This window comes from Sciurus carolinensis, chromosome 6, assembly GCF_902686445.1.
Source record: "Sciurus carolinensis chromosome 6, mSciCar1.2, whole genome shotgun sequence".
Taxonomy (NCBI): Eukaryota; Metazoa; Chordata; class Mammalia; order Rodentia; family Sciuridae; genus Sciurus; species Sciurus carolinensis.
This window is the reverse complement of record NC_062218.1, coordinates 102,359,157-102,384,874: the sequence shown is the minus strand read 5'-3', so window position 1 is coordinate 102,384,874 and position 25,718 is coordinate 102,359,157. Positions and strand designations below refer to the sequence as shown.

The window sequence follows — 25,718 nt, the reverse complement described above, 5'->3', positions numbered from 1 at the left end:
CACATTCTCAGTTTCTTCTGGGTCCAAAAACACCTTTTTGTAAGATGATCTAAAAAAAGTCTACCAATGAGATGCCTGACATGGGCACAGCTGGTAAGATGGCTGGAGCTTGGCTTAGATCTCACAACACCACCTCGAGAGGAGCTTCCTCAACCCCTGCTACAGATGAGCAATCTGAGGTGTACAGAGGTTAACACATTTGCCCTGGTAGGAAGTGAAGTGAAGGAACCTTTACCCAGACAGTTTGTTATTGTTGGTATGTTCAACCATATTTTTTTACTTTTACTCATATGATACATCCATGATTAAAAGTAAATACCAAGGAAAACAGGCAGCAAATTTCATTCATTTTATATTTCACATTTTCTTTCTTCAGAATGTGGTCATGAATTTATCCATTCATTTAACAAATATTTATTGATCACCTCCTCTCTGTTCCACACTGTGGTAGTCACTGGAAAAGATTTAAGCATTAGATTGACAAAGTAAATCATTAATCCTTAAAGTTAAAGTAATAATGATAATGATGATGACACATATCATTTTGAGAGTCTTTATAAAAGGAGACTACAGATGTAATCATAAAGTACTTTTAAAATGACTAGCTTGTCATGTTGGCACATGCCAGTGACTTGGGATTCGAAGCAGGAGGATCACAAGTTCAAGACCAGCTTTGGCAACTTAGCATGGCCTAAGCAACTTAGTGAGACCCTGACTCAAAGTTGGAAAAAAAAAAAAAGTTCAACTCCTGGCACCAAAAAATTAAAATAAAATCAATGATTAGTTATAAGGCTATCATCTGGACTCTGACTTTGCACATACACTTTTATTAGGAAAAGTTTTCAACAGAAGGGAGAATTGAATTCATTCACTTAGGTATTGTTGGAAAAAATCCAACTAAATAAGAAATTACAGGATTGTTAATGATCTTAAGGTTTTCCAAAGCCATTTTAGTAGATGACTTTGACTTTCTCAATCAGTTAGTATCTTAAAGTCAATACATGCATTAAAGATTTCAGCATTTTCTCCTAAGTGTTACTATTAAATCTACTTTAAGTTCCTGACACTCCTAAATTCAGATTAGGAGCTTCCATTCTATTCTCATATCAGTTTACACTTCCCCACATACTAGATTGAAATTTTCCATTTACTAATCTAATTTCTCCCCAAATCACATGCCCTGTGAGAACACTGACCTTATATGAATACCCTCATACAATATTGGGTGCAATAAATATTTCCAGAAGTGTCGAAGTCAGCCTATTGGATGTCTAGGATCTTAATATACACAAAAGTAAAGGGCAGAGCAAGGTCACGGTGCCTGGCCTTCACTCATGTGGCCAGAAAGTGATGAGCGGAACACTTTACAAGTAACTAAGGCTGGACTTAAATCTGCCTATTGAAAAAGGTCATTCTGATAAAAGGATGTCAAGATGTTTCAGAAAACAAGATTATACTTCACTATTTTTTTTTTTTTTTTTTTTTTTTTAATATGTGAAGGGTACAGATGAAGGAAAGTTTGAAGTGCCTGCAGTTTCCAATCAATGAAGTCTGGGCAGATTGTTAATCACTTCCCTGGCAGATTGTGGAGAAGTACTAGAAAATCATTATCATGAAGAGTTTATGAATCAGAATTCTGATTCTTTGCATACAGATTTGACATTTTCTACCCATCTCAAGTGGACAGTCCTATAAAAAGGTACTTTATATAGGACAGATCCTCACTAAGTATGAATCAATAAAGTCTTTTCAAACAAATAGAGTAAATAATTTTGAGCATATAAAACAGGCCTAAAAATGTTGAAAATACCACACATTTTACTATCAACCATTACCTCTCTCTGCCACCAGAATATCTATGCAGAAAAGCCAGACAAAAATTGCTTGGTTTCTAAGGCATGCTTTTACTGGACAAATAGAAATTAATATCTTCCTTTTGTGTTATTGCAGTTTGACAAAATTGAACCACACAGGTATTCCTCTGTTTAAGGGGGGGAGAAAAGATATTTCACCCTATTGACTAGAAAGCAATTTCATAAACTGAATCCTATTTTCACTTGCATTACAGTGTATATTTGTGATACATACTCCTAGGAAAATGTCTTCAACCAATGTAACCAAATGCTTAAGCTGTAAGGAAATGAGTAGTGATGCCTGGCCAGTGATCCATATGCTCTGCATTATAGGTCCGCTCTTCTGTCTGGGATATTTTCAGAACTCTGCAACACTTCTCAAGTTAAGAATATTCCCTTGGTTTTAATTCCATGCCTCTGCCACAATCTAACATCCATATGCCCCATTTCTATTGTCCTAATCATTAGAATGTCTCTGCTCTTTCATGTTCCTATGACGACAACAACAACAACAACAACAACAACAACAACCTTACTGTTTCAATCAGCTTTCTGCTGCTGGGACCAAAAGACCTGACAAGAACAATTTTAGAGGAGGAAAAGTTCACTTGGGACTCACAGTTTCAGAGTTCTTAGTCCATGGACGGCAAACTCCATTCCTCAAGACTTGAGGTGAGGCAGAACATCAAGGCAGAAATGTGTGGCAAAGGAAAGCAGGTGGGAAGCAGAGAGAGACTATTCCACTCACAGGGACAAAATATAAACCCCAAAAGCACATCCCCAACAACCCACCACTTCCAGCCACACCCTACCCTACCAGTTATGCCATCCAGTTAATCCCTATCAGGGAATTAATGCACTGATTAGGTTAAGGCTTTCATAAACTAATCAATTTACTTATAAACTTTCTTGTATTTCCTACCACATAAGCTTTGGGGTGACACCATGTCTAAACCATAACGCTGTTACCAGAGTTTATTTCTCTATTTGCTTGCCTAGCAGAGTTGTTCTAGTCAGTTCACAGTGTTATATGAATCTCAATATACAACAGCCTGAGAGTCTCTTAAGTTGGCCACCAAATCATATAAAATGGGTTGCTTTCTAATCTTATCAGTGTAACTAGTTCATAATCACATTCTATCAGATTTAAAGATCATATCAGAATAAAAGTTTGCTATAAATTGGGCTGGAGAAATTATTACAACTTTGTACTTCAGAATGAGGCTGATGAATAAAAGTATAAAAGTATGAATTTATTCACATGGGGTAGTTTTTGAATGGGTCACACGATAATTGCCCCCATTACCAATCTTATTTCCTTTCAATGCCATAATGAACAGTTATGCACAGTGTGCAGCAAAATGTCTTGTTTTCATTTCTGGAGCAATTTAAATGATCCTATTGTCAGTGGCATACTCAATAACCATCTTTCTGTCACCATAAAGAATAGTCTCTAGGCTTAGATTCATAAAAGTTATTATTCTAATTCTGCAGTGACTGAATATATAATTTAAATTGCATTTTTAAATTTCAATTCCACCATATATTATCTGAGGTTCTGAAAAGTCACAGGTTGAACTCCAAGTGGGGAGAAGGCCATTGTTGACAAATTCCATTTTGGAAAGGCTAAGAGAAAGTACAGAGTTACTAGACTGTAAAGCCTTTATTTTCCATTCTTTTAAAATTACTAACATATGTTTTCAAATTGACAAAGTAATTTATGAATTTATGGGGTATGGTGTAGCATTTAATTTGAAGCCTTTTGAACGGTTTACTTTTAAGTTTATTCCATTCAATTAAAATAAATAGCCAGAGCTGGGCATAGTGATGCACGCCTATATTCCTAGCAACTTAGGAGGATGACGCAGGAGGATTGCAAGTTTGAGACCAGCTTCAACAATTTAGTAAACTCCTAAGCAACTTAGCAAGACCCTGTCTCAAAATAAAATAAAAAGGACTGGGGATGTGACTCAGTGGTAAAGCCATCCCTGATTTCAATCCTCAGTAGCAAAAGAAATAAATAAATAGCCAGAATTTCCTTTTATTGAGTAAACTTTTAGATATTTTTTGTTTTTCTTAACATAAGTAGATTAACAGACTAGACAAAGTAGACAAGAGGACTGTAAGAGTCAGATAAGTTACTTCAAGAAAGTGCCTGTGAGTGATGCATGTCAGTGTTCCAGGATGGGTGTACTTAATGAAATTCCTGAAGCACTGGGTGGTAGGCAGTATTTTAAGTACTTTGTATCTACTTATTTGAATCTTACACCATTATGAGTCAAGTACTATTGTTCTCACCTCCATCTTAGAGATAAGGAAAGAAGGTAATTTGCTAATGATCATGTAGCTGGTAGGCAGCAAAGCAGGGAGTCAACCTACAGCATTTTGAGGGGAGGGGGCAAAGAGCATATTTTAATCTGGGCTCAGAAATCCAGTCTCTTAACCACCATACCATGCTGTCTCCTGCTTTAGGAATGATCATTAACATTTGTGGGAAGAGAAGAAGGGAGAAAATGGAACACTTCAGCAGCAAGAAAATTAAGAAGTAAGTATCACAGCACACTTTGTATTCTACTAGAGTTCTTTTCCTATTGGGGATATTTTATCAATTTTGCAGTACTTTTCTGAATCCTCAGTCCCTCCTGGGTTTTTCCTTAAACACTGGCCCCCACCCAGTTCAATTTAATCCTGCTTGGATGAATCAACTAAAAGGAAACCACAGGAGATTTTTGCTGCTGGTTAAGTATTTTTCTCAGTTCCCTAGAGCTGGATTCTTTGTGCAGGTGCTAAGAGGAGAACACACTTAGTGAGAATTCCAATTTGTTTGTAAAATGATTAGCACTCAGAGAAAGGAAATATCACTAGTGTTATTATTATTAAAGGCATACTATCATTGTTTTCTAGTTCCATTGAGATCTTATCATGATATATTTAAGATAGTGCCATTTATAACCATAACAGAATATTTCGGTGGGCATTTTTCTCCTTCTTCTTTTTCTTTTTCTTCTTCTTTTTGAGAAATATTTACAGAGCACCTACATTTGTGATAGGTAAGTTTCAAGGGCTATGATGACTTGATGGACACAGTTTCTACCTCCACAAAGCTACCGCTGGAGAGACAGGTAAATAAGTGTAACAACTATTATTTATACAATGGTGGAGGAAAGTAGAGACCTATGAGATAAAGATAAGGGGTTCCCTAACCAGATTCAGTAGGGTAGGAAAGGTTTCCTAGAACATGCTCTAGTCAGTACCTGAAGTATTTAATCAAAGCAGAGGGAACACCATGCACAAAAATAAAGAAGCATAGGCATGCAAGGAACTGAAAGAGACCTAACAGAGCTGAGGTTAAAATACAAGGGGCAGGATGGCAACAGTAGAGACTGGCGATGGAAACAGAGGTCACCTTTCAAAGGGCAGTGGTTCCTGTGAAGTTGCAAGGCAATGAAGAACTTTCAACAGAGGAGTGACAGGGTCAGACTCACAGCTGAGAAATCTTACCATGTTTGCAACAGATGCAAAGAGGACCACACTGGAAAGGATGGAAAGGACAATTTGAGTTTCTTTGAAGAAGTCTAGAAAAGAGCTGCTGGTGGCCTAGGCCAGTGTAGCAGCAGCGAGGATGGAAAGAAGTGAATGAATCTGAGGAAATGGAAGGAGGGGAACCCGGGGGACTTGTCATAGATTAGAGAAAGTCACTGAGGAGAAGGACGTGTCAGGGACATCATCAAGGTTTCCTTCTTCCTTAGGCAGCTGGCAACTGATGATGCCTTTACTGAGATAAGACACAGAGAAAGAGAAGAGGTTTGGGAAACACAGATGGTGAATTCATTGGAACTTCAGCACATTGAAAGAATCTGAAGATACCCAATTGTAAAATTAGAATAGGCAGAAGGTGAACTTTCCCATCCAAAATGATTCCTGCTCACAGTCAACAGGACAAAGTGCGTATCTTGGCAGGCTCACTGTACTCCTAACTGCAGCCCCGTCCAATGATGAGAACAACCATGGAATACAAATTGTTCCTGAATGACTGGAAGGAAAAGTAGGGGCTTCTTGAATTGCTTGTTTTTTCCTAGGAATCAACCTAGGCAATGGAGAGAAAAGACTCCAATTTCTATTAATTCATCTGATGAATATGTAAAAGCTAACAATAAAAAAATAAGTCTTTACCTTGCCTCCATAACATAGAGCATTTCAATTCACCAACACAAATGAAAAATGCACTTATCATCACCAATGAAGATTTCTTGCCAGAAATACTAAAACCAAATCTGATCCAGCTTCTAGAATCTAGTCTAGATCTGAAAAGTTTATGGAGAAAAAAAAAGTATCAGTGACATCACAGAAATTACAGAAACAGATTAGTAAAAGACAAAATGTAGGATAGTTGATGTGGCAAAAAGCTTGGATTCTTGGAATAAACGGATTGTTAAAAACAACATAGAAATGGAGAGAAACAGAAAGGGCCGTATATGTTTTCCCACTTTGTTGCGTACAAGTTACATAATATATTTAAATTATGAAAGAGAATAAAGAAATTAAACACCAAGTATAATGGATGGGCTTCATTTGGATCTTGATTCAAACAAACCAACTTTAAGAGAACATTGTGAGAAAATCAGGAAACTTTGAACAGTGACTAGATACCTGATGGTAGCTAAGAATTATTCATTTTATATGTGATAATGGTATTGAGTTATTTTAAATCCATGACATTTTAGAATATGTACTGTAGTATTTATGGATAAACTTAATGACTGATATCTGGTATTTGCTTCAAAATAATTCAGTGGAAACAGGCGGGCAAGTAAGTAGGAATAGAGATGAAGCAAGATTGTCCTGTAATGATAATTGTGATTGTGGATATTGATTATACGGAAGTTCATTTTGCTACTGTCTCTATATTTATTTACATTTGAAGATTTTATTTAAATAAAAAATTTTAATGAACTTCCTAAGAAACACAGAATTTAAGGAAAACCATAGTAAAGACAGAAGAAAAAGAGCAACAATGAGTCATGATGCAAAAGCTGAGCAATGGTCCACAATTTCAGCATATTTTTTTCATGAGCATTGGCCTGGTTACTCTCATAAGCAATCATTCCTCTCCATGTTCTGTGTTTGGAGGTGTTCAGAGGTGCTTTGTGTCTAGATCTTTGTGGTACAGTCTCAGCTACTTACATTTCTAATTTCTTTGATAAGATCTAAACCTCATTAGGCTGTCAGGAATATATGGTCCTCTTTTTCCAATCATAAGTGCTGTTTTTATTTTAACATATCAGGACACTTGGAGGCAGATTCTGAGAACTTCTCCCTTTTCTGCTCACATACTAACATGTCTCTTTCTGCCAATTCATCCAGTGAGGCCACAGGCCCAGGAAGAAACTGTTTTAATCACCTCCCACAAGGTATTGAGCTTAGGTATTGGATCTTATTTGGCATGGAAGTGAAAACAGCATAATAAAATATTTTACTAACATGCTATGTCACTATGGGATTGAGACTGATTCTCAGTGTACAGCATCTTAAAGAAAGAAGAAAAAATACATCATTATTCCTACTTGGTTCTTATTCAATAGCTGCATGAGCATTGGGTCTAGATTGACTTCATGATGAAATCGTGTACATAAATTGTGCTTTTTCTTAAATAATAAATTAAGAAGCATCAAGTCTTAAGAACACTTTTTACAGCTAAAAGTCTGTCTGATCCACAACTATTAAAAGTGCTCTTAGGCCCAAGTATCTCTGGGGAAAGTAACCCTGAGCCTTGAAAGCGTTCTAAGTGGAATGACGGAGCAGAAGTCATCCTGACAAGTTGTGATTACAGCATGGGGAGAAGGAACGTGGTAGCAGGAGTGACTTGAGCGTGAGGAAAAAAGAGCACTTAAGTGGAGAGGCCATAAAAAAGCTACAGGAAAAGGAGATGGAGATGAAGGTGCTGGTAGAGGCGGAGGTTCCCATTCTTCATGGTTCTCCCTGCTGTTTCATTTAATGGACCAACATTGTATCTCTATGGCAATCACAATCGAAGTTATTACCAGTATCTTTCAAGTAATCAGGAGGAAAAGAACTAGAATCATTTCAAGATAGATGTACTTCTGCCTGCTTTGCTGTGAAAGTATACCCTTTAATTGAAAGTTTTATGATCAATATCAAGTAAATTATTCACCATGGACATCCCAGTACAAAGTCACACAGCTGAATTCTAAGTGGGAAATAATTTCCTGATAGACTTTTTGCCAACACCCTCTCTTAGTCAACAGACCCGAAGATATATACCGTGTATGTAATTTAGAGACTTTGTGGGATCAACTCTCTAAATTCAAGGAAATAAAGTGAAGAGCAGAAAGGTTAAAGGCACCTACAAGCATTCATTTGTGCAAAAGATGATAAACAGGTTTCTGTTTCTATAACTCACAGAACTCAGAGTGTATATGTTTGTAAAGTGCCCCAGAATTAAATGCCTTACTTGTGGTCATGTTATCAAGGTTTTATTAGAGGCAAATGTCTTTGAATCAAAATACATTCAGGCATTCATCTGAAGCAGCTCACTCATGAGCAGGTTTAAGGAAATGTGCATCGTTCTCTTGAATGGAGAACAGCTTTTCACTCCCTTAGGCATTGGAAGATGGCACTGAAAATATGGGGTTCATTTGTTTCCATGTACCTGTGATTTTGTTCCTAAGTGCTATGATGGTTACTGAGCATCTAGTTCAAAATCAGGATTTCTCTTTCTAAATGACTTAACTCCCTTTTTATTTAGAGATGAACCAGGAAGAATTGTCTGATGTTTATGATATCATCCTCTATGTAATATGTGAAGAAAAAGGAGATAATTATTTAACCAATTGGGTGAGAAAGGAGAAAGGGTGTTTTGATAGTTTAAATAAAAACAAAGGGCATATTTTGAGGCAATGCTAAGACAGATGTTTTTCTATGTTCCTAAAGTACTCATGCACTCTTTTGGTTGCAGAGAGGTGAATCATAATCCATAGTATATCACTATCATATTTTGGTTTGTGAGTGATATAGACATATAAGTACCAGTTGACTTTTTAATTGTTCTTAGCTCTACATTAACAAAACACTCAAAATTACCTGATGCCAACCATCAATTCCAAATGCACATAAAAATTTACTTGAGGTAAGACTCTAACCTGTTAATAACTAATTTGTAGATTTTTCTCTTCCAAATTCCTCATGGAAGACTTAAATGGAAAACAGGTAAATGGAGAAAGAAGAGGTCTTTCTCCATGGCTGTCAAATACTATATACCATATGCAAAGCACTAATATCTTTGTTTTTGGTTTTTACTAGGATGTGGATTCGGTAAAGTGACTTTGCATTATTCCTGGGGTATTAGAAGAGTCTGATTGCTTGGAATTAATTCCTTGGATCTAAGGAGTGTGTGTGTGTTCTCTCCCCTCCCCATTCAACTCAGGAGGATGTTGAGTTCCTCTGTGAAAAGGATCTTTGCATGCAGTCAACTCCCTGCTTTAGAGCACCTCCCATGGTTTCAGCCCATTAACCCGTGCACAACAGCTTGATGAATTAATGCTTATATAGGCACAGTTGGCAGCTTCTAATTAAATAATTATGGCTAAGCAGCTGCACAGAAGCTGTTACGCACCCTAGAAAGCCAGCTGTCGGTTTTATTGGTCCTAAGACAGAAGAAGAGTTAACATTTAGCTCTGGGTGTTGGGTACAAAGGAGAAGCATATGATTGGCAAGATACATACCGTTAGTATGTGCATTTGTGCTAGCCTATGCATGGAAAGATGCAGAGTAAACTATTCTTCCACAACCTCTCAGCAATCCAACAAAGAGGGGGACAATTATATGATCAGGACAAGAGAGTCTTTCCGGAGCAATCTAAATAGGACATAATGTTAAGCGGATGAGCCCTTGATGAATACAGAAATGCCACTGAACTAGTAGGCAAATATATTTATGATCGAGTGTCCCGTTTATGTAGGCAAGTGATTAAAAAACGTACTATGGTTCTTTTGAAGGGTATGATTGATATGTTTTCATTTATTTGATAGAAGCTTCTTAACAGGCTATGTTTTCAAATATTAGAAACTGGAGAACATGGTATCACAAAACTGCCTTTGAACTATCTCTAAGATGCATTTTCCCAAAAAGTTTGGAAAAGATATTTGTTCTACAGAATCACAGATAATTCTGTTCCTTTACAGAAAGCCGAAAAGTCAGGGTCTTATCTCTGTGCTAGTGGGAAATAAGCTAGAAGGAAGAAAACAGTATCTGGTAACTAAGCTCTGGCATACAGGAAGATAAAGATTATAGATAAGGGGCCATAGATAGGGTTATTGGACCAAATAATGTTTGTTATTACATATCGGTATCTCTTGAACTGATTTAATTTTTCCACACAGGCTGTCCTGTGTCTATGCAATCCACATGTCTTCATTTCTTAAAAAAACCAAATATGTGATAACCCTGGCCTCTCTATCAGGATGTCCAATACAATCTCCAAATAAGTAAATGCAACTGTAGGCAAAAATAGTCCAAGAAATTCAGTTTTACTTTTATGTTCAAAGAAATTTAGACATCTTAATCCTGAATTTGTTTCCAAATGAGAATATAGAAAATTGAATGTTAACACTGGAAACATATTCTTTGTGGAATTTGGCTTCATCCAATTCCTAGGCCTGCTGAAAATCAGCAGTTAAACCAAGCAGAAAACAGTATAGGTTGATTTACTCTTCTTCCTTTAGAGATCAATGGCTTGCAGTTTATAGTTTTGGATGATGCCATTTCAAAAAACAAAGCAATCTGCACCATAAGATGTCATTTAAGCAAATGAACCCACCTCTAAGAATTCCTACTTAAAAGTCATCAGTATAATCATTTCCTCTTCTTGCACTGATCTCTTTTTATGTCAGTAACTCTATCACCTCAGCTGTCTGAAGGTGTTTGCCTGTGATTGACAATTCTCAAGGATGTAGTTCCTTTCAGATGTATCTTAAATGAAGTTCAGCTTAATTAAGTCTGCAGTGCAACTCAAGTCTCAGTACGAAATGCGAACGAATCAAATAGCAGATTTGTAAAGCCCATAAAAGTCAATTTCAGACTTGGGGGGAGGAAGGGGGACTTTCAGCAGTCTGTACTGCCATCTAGCCAAGACCATATCACTCAATGTGTTCTGAAAGCCCCTGATAAAAGTAAGAATGTCTTTACCAATCAGCTTAATGGACCCCAAAGTTCAGCTCAAAGAGGAGACAGCAGTACTTCTTTCACTCTGACTCTACCAATTCCCCCAGGGACCAATGGCCAAGTTGTAATCGTCGGGATTCACTTCATAATTTGATATCTGGCAAAAAGAAAAAATGCTTGTTTCCATTCCACATATTGCATATACCAATATCTGTGTCTTGTGATTTTTGAGGCCTTTGACTATTTTGTGAGTTTATAGAAAAACATAGAGGTTGCCTTAAGTAAGCCATGAGAGCTGAATTGTAACTTCTAGTACTGTAGCTATAGTTCAAGAGTTACAGCAATCCCAAACTGTAGTGCTTAGATAGTGACAGAACATGCAGACATGTGTACCTGTGAAGAGAACTGATATACACACACACACAAATGAATAGAATCCTTTGTACTTACGGTAGAAGACATATTCAGTGTAGCTTGACCAGATCTTGTCATCTGTGTATTGGTTGATGAAAGATGCTGTCACCGATGAGTTACAGGCCACCATGTGGAATCCACACTCTGACAACATATCAAAAGCCCTTTCCAGATGCTTGAATTTGAGATAAAATCTGGAGGTGTATCTTTCTGGGGCTCGGTCAGGGTCTCTGCTTTCATTCAAAGTTTCTCCGAAGACTTCTTTTGCCAAGGAAATCCTTCCACACACCAAAATCCGGGGAACTCTCCGAAACTTGGCATCTGCCTGCCCCTCCCTGCCCAAGGTGCAGGATCCCCGGTAACCCACAGTAATGAATCCCCACTTGCGGTCAGCAGGGAGCATAGAGGAAGGGGGGCAGATTCTGGTGTCACTTCCTTGGGAGGCATCTTCAAAGTCACTGTGGCAGAATTCATCTGGGCTTTGCTTGATTTCATCTGGAGTCAGGAGTTTGACCAAGTCTGGAAGCTGGAAGTACTCGGCCTCCCTTTTCAGTCTTCCTCTTTCTGGAAAGTGATCAGGCAGGACCACCTGCCTGTCCCTGAGATAGTCCAGAATATAACGGAACAAGAATCCATCTCTGTCAATGAAAAACCTTCCCTTGGAGTCCTTGGCTAGATCATTAGCTGTGTCTCTCTTTGGGGAAAACATTTTCCACAGGAGGGAATGAGGGATGCTTATTAATGTGGAATGGCGAGTGAAGTAAACTTGACCCCCAACATTCAGCTCTATGACTTCAGGGAAGGAGTTGGGAACTGCAGCCCCTTGTTCTCGAGGATAATAACGACTACAGTTTCCACTCAGAGCCATTGTCCCTTTCTTCTTTTGCTATTTTAATTTAAAGGTGCAGTACAATGGAGTCACAGCCTTATCCTTTGCATTCACTTGGAAGGGAGGGGAAAGGATGCTAACTGGTTAAAAATGATCTCCTCTTACCCCGGATTTTTTTTTGCCCCAGTAAAGCAAAATTTAGAAGAGTCCACAGGTGAAGTGATGCTGAAAAAGTACTTTGAACCCTCGCTGGTGTTGAGCTATCACTTCATGGAATATAATCAACTCATCTACATCAGATCTTCCATCAAGCTCAGTAGCCAAGGCAGGCCGAGTTCCCAGGTGCTCAGAGGTCTGTCTGAAGGAAAAGAGACAAAATTATGTCCTCAAACCCAGAATGAGTCAGAAAAAGAGAGACCTCTGGAGAGAGGAAAGAGAGGGGGAGGGGGGGAAATAAGAGGCAGGGAGAGAGATTATTTTACATAAGCAGCCCTGGTACTACTGATTTCAGCCATTTCTCAACTAAATTGTAGCTTCTCTCTCGCTATTTTGTGTCTATATGTTTATCCATAAGCTTCTGTCTCCAGCAATTAGTATTAAAAACAATCCCATTTGGATTTCTGCATTAAAAAGGAATATGCAATTTTCAACTTCTAAAAGGGGATCTTTTTTCAGCAGGACAGGAAAAGCAGTAAGTCTTGGAGCTTACCTTAGTAATGCTGGAGACCCAGTTCTTGTGAAGAAATAATCATTTGCAAAGCAATCAGAATCCACAGCCACACTGAGTCTGGATCTTGTCAAATTCCAAACAGGTAAAGGACAGAGGTATCAATGAAAAGTGCCAGAGAGATGTGCTCTTGGAAAAGAATTATTATATATATATATAATATATATATATAATATATGTATATATGTGTATTTGTATATATGCAGGTCTGTGTATGTGTTCACTCTCGATCTCAAGTTAAAACAAGTCACAAAAAGTTCAACGATGATGAGAAGAGGTTGGGTTGAAGAAGTAAAACACTGAAAATATTCAACCAAAGCTTCTCCAGAAAAATCAAAAATCAAAAAACAAAACCTTCAAAAAGGATCCTTAAAACAGAGGAGAGTTGCAAGAGGTACCGGGACTTAGAAGCTTTTCAGAAAGCTCAGAAGCAGAAAGACGGACGGATGTGCGGGGCTGGGGTCCCAGGTAGCCAGCCCACCTGCCGGCAAGGGCAAAGGGACTCCCATGTTCGCACCGGTGGGAGCCGAGACCGCCGCAGCGCGGAGAGGCCGGCGGGGGGCTCGTGGCTCCGGCTTCTCCGGCGACGGAGCTGGGTGGTTCCACAGTTCCCAGCGCAGTTCGGATGCTGTTGTTTCAGCAGTGCAGGCAAGAAACCATCCAGGGAAATGACTATTACATCATCTTAAAGGAATATGGCTTAGAGAAAGCGGAGGCAGCTCCCGAGTCACGTCCTCCTCGGTGACAGGTTGCCAGGACTGACGGGGACGCCGCGCCCGGCCATGGGCACGCGACTTCCAGGCGCTCAGCTCTGTGCTTGGGGCGGGGACGCGGCGATGCGCAGCCACTTCCCTCCCTGTCCTGTCCTGGAGTCTGGAGTTTCCAAGGGCCTTTTCCTCGCCGTTTCTTTCTCGTCCTTACCTCCACCAACACCCTCAACAACCCCACCACAGACACACACAGCAATAACCCTCCACTCCGAGGTGAGGTGGACACAAGTGATTTTCATTTGAAAAAAATCTTCAAACAAACCATTTTCACATGCACTGAATTTCTGCTGAAGGGCACATTTCCCCTCTAAAGCACTTTAAAAAAAATCCCAACAAATGACCCAATGTTCAAGCCACAGTGTTTGTAATCCTTTGATTAAGATCATATTCACCCAAATGCCCTCCTTTATTTTTTCTTCATCCGTCTGTCACCGCCACTCCAGCAAAGAAAAACCAGAAAATAAAACCATACAGGAATTAATGATGTCCTTTCAAAGCGAATAATAAAGCACTGACACCTATAGAAAAAGCCCACAGGTTATAACAGTAAGTCATTATCTTTTGGCTTACCTGTAAGAAATTGCTACCTGCAACCCTTTCTGGGCTGTTTCCTTACCGAGCATCTCTTTGGACATGCCCCTGCCCCCTCCCAACTTATCCCAAGAGCACTCTGGTGGAAGGCATGCCTGCTAAGAGACATTTTACTCTTGTCCCAGAGGGCTTCCTTAAGTGCATCATTAGAGTTTCAGGAAGGCATTTCCAGGGCAACCTAATCCACTAACAAAGTGCTTCCAGTTGAGCCTGCCAGTCAATAATGGTCCAGCCAACAGCTTACAGTAAGTCGGCCATTTCCCCTTTAAAACACCAGTGTCTTAGGGCTCACATTCCTGATGAGAATATACTACTTCATCAATAAATAATACACGTGAGGTATACTCCATCCCAAACAATTTCTATTTAAAAAACAAAAACCAAAAATGGAGGGGAATGTATGAATTGGGTGCATTTATTGGATAGGATACCTGTGTTTATGGCCCGCCTTGTCTCCAGTATTAGTTTGAAGATAGACTCAAAAGTAGGATAAGTTAATTTCTGTTTTAGCAATCTTTTCTTTCAATAATCATTGGGTTGCAAAACACATTCAGAGTATTAGCTAACACTCCAACACCTGATTATATTTGACTTTGTTTCCTTAACTAATGCATTAACCTGTTCTGGCCTCAATCATCAGGATTTTACTGCTGGACCAATCAAGGAAATGTTTGGTATGTGATGCACTTATATCGCCATCTAGTGTCCAAAAGTATCAGTACAGATCTGATACGTGGGCCCTTAGCTGAGCCAAAAAACTAAAACAAAAAAAAATTTTTAAATAAATTTCGCTTTTACTTTTAAGTTTTTATACTGATTTGAGTTTACTTGGCATACACTATTCACCATGACAACAAAATAAACATTCAATTGCCACCAGGTTAAGGAAAAAAATAAATCTAAATCTAGGCCTATTAAGTGCTGGTTTCGGTTGTTAAAGCAGGCAAATGTTTTTGTTTTCTTTCATTCTAAGAGAGGATCAGTACACCATGACAATAGCTTTGGAAGTCAGGCATTAAAATACTACCGGACTAGTTTGGCAGGAAGGAGAGGAAGAGAGTAAAAAAAAAATCAGTCTTTTGAAGCTAAAAAAACGCTTGAGAAATGCACATTAACCATTCTGATTTAAATTGCAAGCCATCTTAGAGATACAGAAACTGAGAATCAGAGAGGGAAATCATTTCCAAATGGTCACACAGCTGCAGAGAAGTCGAGCAGGCTTCAGTCCACTTCCCATTCAGTATGATCAACATCTTATTTTCAATCTTATATATTCTAGACTAGGGATAAGAGGACATAAAGAAAATGAGAAGAATTTAGAAATTATTACATTTGTTTAAAAAAGCAAGTAATTTTAACCAATTTAAATTTCAAACCTAAAAGATTTTATGATTTAGAAGAATAATACTCGGAATTTCATAAATGAAGAGTTCTGTTTATTGGTCTAGGTCTTATAGGTTAAGTTATTTTTGAGACAAGTAATTAGTAACAGTTTTTTAAAGGGACAGATGAGACCTAAGAAATTAACACAAAGCATGTGTTAATGCCAGGACAGAGGCTCATGGGAAGAGCTGAGTAAAAGGGGAACCAGGTGAGCCAGTGACTCACTCCTCCAGAGACCTCAAATTTTTACTATAAAACTTTTTGAAACGTGATTATGCGTACACTCACTCTGAAGACTGAGAAACATAAAACCTTCACCAGACTACCTTAAGCTTGTGGCCTGTGATTTGCTGAGGCCATCTGAAACACAGTCTGAATTTTTAATAAACACTGTGAATTTTCTGTTTTCCAGTTATATTGCATTATATCATCTTGTGCCAAAATGTTCCTTTATTATCATAAACAGTTAATAATGAAGAACTGCTTTGCAGCTCTCTTTGGGAATATCTACTTTTTAATCCACATGGAGCCCCAAGCATTCAAGATGACCTGAGTCTCTCCCTTCCTGAAGAGTCAGGGGGGTGGTTTAGAGGTTGGCCTGCAGCCTGTTCCTGTTGGGTCCTCAGACCTCAGGTTAACCACCCTGATATGTGTTAGTCTTTGCTGTTTTTGTCTCAGGGACTCAAACAAAGGAGAGGTGAGATTTAAACGTTAAAAGTCCTGAAGGAAGCAAAGCAATACACCATTCGGAGAGACTTAAATAGTGCTGGAGTAAGCAGGCCAGTGTGTCTCTGGGAGGCTGTCAGTGAGCCTTCAGAAGAGGCAGGAAGCCAAGCCCAGGCTGCAAGTGTATTCCTGTCCTTCGTGTCAGCAGATAGCACTGCTAGTGTTATTATTCTCTCCTGGCAGCTCTCCGCTGAAACACTGTGGGATGGCACAGTCAGCAGAAGGCAGAATAACAGACAGCAACAGATTTCTCTTAGGGGAAGAGCTCTTTGTGATATTCAGACCTCTAGCACCTCAAGACATATTCCAGGTAAGTTGTGAAATTGACAAGATGTGTCTTAGCTCCTGTTTCCCTGCCCCTCCTTTTCACACACTCCCATAGCTGAACGTTGAAGAGTTTATTCTCAAAAGGACAATTTTAATTTTGGACTCATACAATCATTTCCCACATCCTCACACCTAACACACCCTTGCATGTCCTGTTCCATCCAGCAGAAGTAGCATTTATGCTGACTGTCCTTGCTCTCAGAAAGGGACTTGATCTCATAAACTTGCTCATACAAAGATGCTGCGCACTCAGTGTTATGTACCCCCAAGCACTCCTGCATTATCACCATTGTCTAATAGATTTTGTTTATGGAGGTGAAGCATCAAATCCTCAACACAGCCATCAGCCCTTGTTGAGCTCTTCCTAGCCAGCTATGTGACTCTGGCCTAGGGATTCGGTGTCTCTCCACCAGAGTAAGATGGCAATAAGAAGTTCTGCCTCCCAGGTGTGTTGTGCAGATTAAACATTATGATGTGTTTAAATCCTCTGGCACATTTTGTAGCTCTTAGTGAATACTTAATACAGGCTGTTAGTATTCATAACAGTGGTAAAAGGAGTTGTATTCATTGTTCTTAGACCCCAGTAGAGGCATAAGGAAATTATGCAACATGTCCAAAGATTGAAATTCAGTTCTATTTCCAAAATCATTGGGGGATTTTCATCATTTTGGTGAATGAGACAGAGCAACAGCATGGGGAACTGAAAATAAACAGTATCCCAATGGTCAAAAATGGAAATGTCACCATCTTTTGCAGGGATGCTACTTACGTGGCACCCTTCTATTCATTCCATGTGGATGTATGAAGTGCCTGTGTGGCATCTAGCATGGTGCTAGGATGTCGAGATATAGAGCTAGATTTGACATAATCTTTGCACTCAAGCAATCACATGCAAGCACACACTCAAATTCAAAATCATACCAATAAAAAATGATTTAAAATCATAGATTCTTGAGCACTGTCTTTATGTCCCAAAATATGCCTGATGCTATATGCACCCTTTGGTCCTAGGTAGTTCACTTATTATTTGGACAAGCCATTTAACCTCAGGTGGCCTCTGCTGCCCTACCTATAAAATGAAGTTGTCTCCCTTTAAAGAGATCCTGTGACTGATGACAAAATAAAGATAAAATATAGCTGCCAAGTCTTCAAAGACATCCCAGGAAGTAATTTGCTATGTAAGAAACAAAAGATGAAGGCAGGAAACAGCAATCTTTCTTGTTAATGTAAAGCCTTAGAAGAAAGAATTTGGATGAGACTAGAATAATCTTAGAGTTGGAGGAAGAGGCCCTTCTAGGTCATCCACCCTAGCCCCTGATCCAGTTAAAGGTCTGAAGGAATGTAAAATGTTTAGTCCAGTCATTTCTCTCAGTCTCTCACTGAAAATACTCTTGAAGCCTACTTACATAAAAAACAAATGAAAGCAAAAGCTGTTTGGATCACCACGGTGCCTCTGAATGGAAGTCTACAGGATACAAGCTTGTTTCAAGTGAGCTATCATCTTGAGATCTCATTTTAAAAAATCAAAAATTTGCTGCTATGGAAAAAGTACTGTTCTTCAGGCGTAAGGGCAACATTCCTGACTGCATTAGTAGTTTTAGAATGTGTGTATGTCTGTACCCATTTCTGTAGTATTGATGTGAAGTCATGTATCAAGTTTCTCTTTAATACAAGGAAGCATTTCTGAAACAAATGGTCGAGGTTAGGAGTGTGGAGTTTGACCATGAAGTTGATTGTTATGGTTTTGACATGAGGTGTCCTCCAAAAGTTCCTGTGCTAATGCAGGAATATTCAGAAGTGAAAAGATTTTATCATGAGAGCTTTAACCTAATCGGTCCTTCCTACTTTGAATGGACTGAATGATGGTAATTGTAGGCAGGTGGGTCACAACTGAAGGAGGTGGGTCACAGGGTGACCTAGAAGGGTGCATCTTCCCTTCAGTTCCTTTCCCCCTCTTCTCTCTCTATATTTCCTGCCATGAGCTGAGCAGTTTTCCTCCATTGGGCCCTTCCTCCATGTCTGGCTCTCCTTGGACCCAGAGCAATGGAGTCAGCCACTTATGAACTGAGACCTCTGAAACCATGAGCCCCAAGTACCCTTTTCCTTTTCTAAATTGTTCTGGTGGAGGATGTTGGTCACAGTGACACAAAAGTTGACTGAAATATTGATTAAATGCAACTCTTATGCATGTGTTTGAAAACCATAATCTCGTTAGCATGAGGCAGAGCCAAAAGAAATATTGACTGTTTCTTTCTGTCTATCTCTTTTTTTTAGACATGTCTCCTTAATTTGCTGAAGCTGGACTCAAACTTGTGCTTGTCCTACCTCTGCCTCCTTAGTAACTGAGATTACAGGTGCATGCCACTGCACCAAACTTTATTCTATTTCTTAAAATAGATTGGCAAATGAGGAAAAACAAAATATAGCTGCCTATCAGTTGGTTTCGGTAAATACACATGCATTATTTTAGTAATAGCTATGGGAAAAAAAAAAAAGAGGTCTACCCAATGCTCCTACAGTTCTTTCCCTACTGTCTGTTCAAACAAGTCATATTATCACTGTATGATGCCTGTTACATATGTTAAGTTATATGTGTTGGCAACTTTCTCATGATGGTGCAGTATATTATATAGTGTATCTTATCTCTTAGTCAAGGAAGAGTGTATTTGTAGGCCAATAATTATTAATTTTTTATCTCCTACAAAGGACACCCATTTTTCAAAAGTCATCTGCAAAGTCAGGAGTAAATCACTTTGCCTCTCTGAGAATATTCTCATGTATATATTAGGAATAAAAATATCCACTCTGCAAAGTAGATGTAAGGACTAGAGATAATGTTCTGAAACTGCTTGGCAGATAGTAAGTGTTCAATAAGTAATGGGCACCATTATATTTAGGCTCAACTCCATCACCACTCCCCACGCCCTCTGATTTCAGTGCATACTCATGGGTCTGTGTGAGGAGTAGATGGAAGGGGACCAGGTTACTCATTCATGCTGGCAATGTTGTTACTGGTCCCTTTCCTGAGGGATTTGTTCACCCTGCCAGGATGGGAGTAGGAGAAAGCAGAAGGGATACTGGGAACTCTAATTACATTTGTCCTTGGAGATTGATAATTGGTTAATTTTAAAACTCACACCCTGACTTGGAAGGTAGCAACACCTTTCAAAGAATGATGAATGGAGGAAAGTAAATGAACAGGCTGGCTCATTCAAAATATCTCACATCATTTTATAGTGATTCAGCACTGTCACTTTGGTGTGGCAATTGTTTGTAGAAGGCATTTTTCACAACTAAATCCGATATGTCATATAAGTTGGTTGAAATGAATTGGAGCAGTGTCATCTGCAGATGGAAAGCAATAGGAAGAAAGAAGGGCAAAGACCACATAATGAATGGAAAGATTCAGCTTGAGAAGAACAATTGAATTATTTCAACAGAGAACTTGAGATAAAAGCTGGGGATTGCAGATATGCTGTGAAGACGACTTTTTTCCTTGTCTTTTGAGTTATTTGTAAGATATTCATGGGGCTGGATCATTTCCTATTCATATCGGTATCCCCCAGCAGGTAGCACAAGGCATAACATCTGAAAGATGCTCAATTAATTAATGTTTGTTGCATTTAATTGCAGGAGCAAGAGTGATATCTTCAGAATAGCCCAAGAAATTGACATATTAAAAAGCTGACAGGGTCATGTCAGAGCAAGGAATGGGTTGTGAACATAAGGTAGTTCATCCCAGTTTATTTCTCAAGGCACTTGAGTTCTGCATACTAGCAGGGACCTTTTGATTTTGATTGAGCCCCAGAGAAATAAACGGGATGCAAAAACCAGCCTCTTTGAGCCCAGTACAGAAAAGAGGTTATTCAAGGGTTCCAGGTGGAATCAAACTGGAATGGAAGAAAGACAATTAATAGAAACATTTCTGAAAAGGTTAAGATTTTACAAAATCTGAATGACACAAGTTTCTTAAAATAAAACCATGCCTGTGGCCAAACAAATGAACAAGATTAGCAAGTAGAACTGACCCTAACTGCCAGACAATTTCATTTACACCATCTCTTTTCAATTCCTATAACAACCCTAAACTGTTGGTATTGTGGGGAGAATAAAAGAGTCTCTACAAGGTTAGGTCACCAGCAGCAGATCACACAAAACTTGTCTCACCCCAAAGCCCCTTTGACTATACCAAACCTATTCAGGCATGTTATTCCTTTTATTAAGTATCCTCAGTGTGTACCCAATATTTGAGTTTGGTATCCCATACAGCAATAACACATTCCTAGCTAGATCACCACTGTATCTTCAGTTTTAGTTCAGTGCCAGGCATAGAGAAAGCACCCCATAAGTCTTTGTCAAACAAATGATTGTTAGAATGAATCAGCTAATGAATGAGTGAATAAATAAATAAATGAAAGAATAAGCTACCAAAGGGAACATTGATATCTAAAAATTTCAGCTGGATACAGCAAGGAGTGCAATCTCATGTGGCACATTTAATTTTCTTCACTTCCAGAATGTTAGTTCCAAATGGGAGTATAATCCAAGGGTTACAAAAAATAAAATAAAAAGTTTCTGAATATAGCATCAGAGGACTGGCCCTTCGTGCATAGAAAAGGGTGAGCAATAGAGGTATCTTTTTTTTGCTCCAGAATTTAGACTCTTATAGAAATAAGAAATTGTTTTTTGGCATAATAATCTCCCACCAGAGCAATAAAATCCTACTTTGGGGATTCCTTTAACTCTTAAGATGCTAGGAAAAGTATTTATATTTAAAATATTTTGAGATGGTTCTAGACATTTCTAATCCATTGTTTTATGAATTAATCTCTCTGCATCTGTTCCCAAAATGTAGGGGGAAAGGGGTAGAAGGCCTAGTACTGAATAGATCTACACAGAAACATGTATTGGGCATAAGATTTAAGGGACAAAGCACACCCTTCAAATATGACATGGGAAACTTCATCCTTTGATGCTGTATAATGTAGATTTTCAGAGCTTCTGCCAAGGAAATTGCGTGTTACTGCTGTAGACACTGATCTGAGCTTCAAGCACATCTCACAATTACCCTAGGGTCTCTCAAAATGACAGGCCGGTGTGCAATGTGTAGTTCCAATCACTACCTGAGGACATCATGCAATCATTTGAGAGGGGGCCAGTGTTGTATATCTTCCTGATAAATCTGGTTGCCATTCATCAGGGAAAAGAATGTTGTGAACAAAAGGAGTGACACACAAAAAAAGATTTATGTATCTGATAGAAACCAGATTCAACCTGATGCCTCCTGACCAACCTCTTGAATTTTTCATATATCTAAATTAGGTCTCAAGAGGAGTTATATACAACTATGCTGTTGAAGAGTCATCATACTGGACACAGAAGCTACAGTTATCGCAGGGTGAGACATTTAATAAAATCATAAATTAAGATGAAAACTTGGATAAATGGGCTAGCTATAGAGAAATATTAAATGTCTTATTTGCACCAGAGAGTAAGAAAATACATCCTCTTACTGCCATTTTATTCAAAGACACTTAAACCTATTAAGTATAAAAACAGAGAAAGTAACTACCTAAAGGAAGTAATAGGTGGAGTCCATGATGAGCACATCAGTGTTCCACAACAGTAATAACACAGTAACTTCCCTTAAAAATCTCACTTACAGAGCTATTGACTAGGGCTTGGTATATCTTGGTTGGCAGAGTGAATGTTATATGTAAGGCCCTGGATTCAATCCCCAGCACCACAAAAGAAAAAGTAAGAAAGAGCCACTGGCTAACACAGATTCCTTTCCCACAGGTCCATTTCCACTTAGTAATGACAAAGTTTTTTTGTTTGTTTGTTTGTTTTTCACCTTTGACAAAGGTTGTTAAAGTCCAGCAAAAGCAGCTTTGGGCTTCTTTCAACTCCTTCTTCTGGTCCATGTCTCTCATTGTCATTTGCTTATGTATTATGTCTTCTCTTTATAAGAAACCATCAGGTGGGCTGGGGTTGTGGCTCAGTGGTGGAGCACTTGCCTAGCACATGTGAAGCACTGGGTTCCATCCCTGGCACCGCATTAAAAAATAAATGAAATAAGGGTATTGTGTTCATCTATAACTAAAATTATTTTTTAAAAAAGAAACCATCAGGTACTGTAGAGGAGCTAATGATGAATCAGACATAAGTCTTACCCTCAATAAGCTTATAATTCAGTAGGGCAAAACAAAGGGAAGCATTTTGTAGACAACTGAAGCACAGAAAAGGTAATGATTGCTACAAAGAGAACTGGGGAGAACTGCAGAGCTAACCAAAGACGAAGTCATTTTTTGAAACACTAAGGAACGTCATGCTTAGCCCAAAGTGCCCATTAATAAATTATTGATGGACTAAAGCAAGTGCCCCCTTGCATCACTATACATTTCCTGGGTATGAAGTCAAAGAGGCACTCATCTAGAATTCACTTAGAACTGCTCCAGTTGGGGGCTGGTTCATTAAGGGACTGATGATCTCAGAAATATTTTATATGTGTATATGAATGTAAGCCCATTGCAGCAGTGGACTATACAGCTGATTTATGTTTGGTTCTCAGCCAATTAAGACTAAGAGCCATTTGAGTGACCCTTTCCAGGCTGTTTACACACTCCTCCAAGGCCCTCTTTCTGTCATTACCTGTGCATCTGCAATCTCTTTGGTTGAAGATGACTGACAAAAGATGTGTGAGCCACAGTGTTGGGGATGCTACAAAAGATGGCAGAAGATGCTGGATGGAACAAGCAGGCTTCAGTGCAATAACTCCAAATGCTCCTGCAGAGATGGTCCAAGACACTCAGGTCAGGAATTTGTTGTTGCTTGGTAGAAATCTTTTGACCTGTTGAAGGACAACATAAGCCTCCCTATAGATACCACAGAAAGATGTGAAGAAATCTATGGCCAGAGGCATATCACATCACAACATCAGGAGTGTAGAAGAGAAAGAAGGATCATTTCCTAAGATTGACTTCAGCAGCACATCCCTAGTGTACCATACTGCCATACTTACTCACAGTACCAATATAGTTAACATGATCATTTCCGGGAACAGATCTCCACACTAAAGAGGGTATGCCTATACATTAAGGCCGGAGGTAAGGAGGAGAGAATTCCAAATACTATTTCTATTTTCACTACCTGGAAGTCCTGTGGCTAAAGAGACTCCGAGGATCTGGGGAAGCTGACTTGGTGTATGCCATAGTAGTTCTTCAGGCAATGTGTAACATGGGAAGTCTAAAAGATCACACACACACACACACACACACACACACACACACACACACACAACTTTGGAGCAATTGTGTCAACTTTTATTACTGCAAATAAAGTATGTCTGACTTGTTCAACTAATATTTGAGATAGATAAGGAAAGAAACCTACCCAGAAATACTAAAAACTAATGATTATTTTTAATAGCAAAGCAGTGGGACATCATGTTGGACTTTGGAATCAGGAAATTCTGGGGATGAATCCCAGCTTCATCATTTACCAGCTGGAAAAGTCCTATCACCACTTTGAGTCAAAAGTTTTTCATCTATGCAGTAAGAATAACAACTGTTCTTCCTTTATACAGATTTCGTGAGAACTAATATGACAGCAAATGTTAAGTGATTAGTTTACCACCTACTCCATAGGAAGGGATCAACAAATATAGCTTTTGGTATTCTATGACTTACCTAATGCTTAGTATTTTTAAAATGCTTTTTCCTCCCAAACTTATTTACATTATCAGTTCCATGAAAGCCTGTCACTAATGCTAGCCAGATCTTATTCTGAACCCCTTGTGGATCCAAAGGGAAGGAAATAAAGCAATTGCTTTTATCTCCTTTGGACACAGACCTCCTACTGAAAGATGTTTGGAGCAGGTCAAAGGGCATCATACGGCGATATTGTAATTATTCTAATCTAGATAGCATACTTTCAATTAGCAGTGTAAATCACCTCTTTCCCATAAACTCCAGACCTTGCTCTACAGTTGTTACATGTCACTTGTTTCAGCACAGTTCCTTGTCCACAAGGATGTTTGGGCTAAAATCCACACATTTTTGAAGTTTTCTTCTCCCGTTTTCTGACCTAATTCAATCTCAATGCACCATCATCACTATGCAAATGACTCCAAAATCTAAATTTTTGTCTTTGATCTTTTCCCAATTTCTATATGCCTACTAGAAATCTTCACATGGACCTACCAGGACTATTTCATACTCAATTTCAGAGCCAAATATCTTTTTGTAACTGCATCCATTTTATTCTACCAACTTCTCTTTTTCTTTTACTATTAATGTAATCACTAGGCATTCTCTCTCTCTCTCTCTCTCTCTCTCTCTCTCTCTCTCTCTCTCTCTCCCTCCCTCCCTCCCTTTTACACAACTGCAAACTCATCTTATGATTTATCTTTATGTTAGTCATATTTTGGCTACTATAACAAAATACTTGAGATAATCAGCCTATACAGAGAAAAAATTTATTTTGCCTCAAAGTTTCAGAGGTTATAGTCCATGATTGGTTAACTCATTGCTTTGAGCCTGGGACAAGCAGCACATCATGGCAGAAGCACATGGCAGAGTAAAATCCCTCATGATATCAGCCAGGGAACAAAGAGAAAAAGAATAAAAGGTCAGGATCCCATAATTCCCTTTGGAGACAGTTCCCAATTTCCTATGTACCTCCCACTAGGCCCCACCTCTCAAAGATTCTGCCACCTCCCAATAACACACCCTGGGGATGTAAATTTGCTTATTCAACAAATAATAATTGAGCATTTTCCATAAACCTGGTGAAGCACTAAACTGTATATTTGACCTGTTGGGGACTCAGAGATGAACAACATAGTCATCTCTTTGCCTTTAGGATATGTTCATTCTCAGCCAAAAACAGAGATTCTAAACAAGTAAATAAATAAAACA

The 25,718-nt window shown here is 38.8% G+C and overlaps 1 protein-coding gene across 1 annotated transcript in view; it reads right to left on the bottom strand.

The window, feature by feature from the left end:
• Kctd16 (potassium channel tetramerization domain containing 16) overlaps positions 1–13,128 on the bottom strand; it is a 267,666-nt gene extending 254,538 nt beyond the window's left edge. The window contains exons 1-2 of the mRNA XM_047556525.1: positions 12,986–13,128; positions 11,484–12,634 (exon numbers count right to left, since the gene is read on the bottom strand). Coding sequence (XP_047412481.1) covers positions 11,484–12,315 — 832 coding nt within the window. The 5' untranslated portion in view covers positions 12,316–12,634; positions 12,986–13,128. The remainder of the gene's footprint in view (positions 1–11,483; positions 12,635–12,985) is intronic.
• Positions 13,129–25,718: the final 12,590 nt, after the last annotated feature.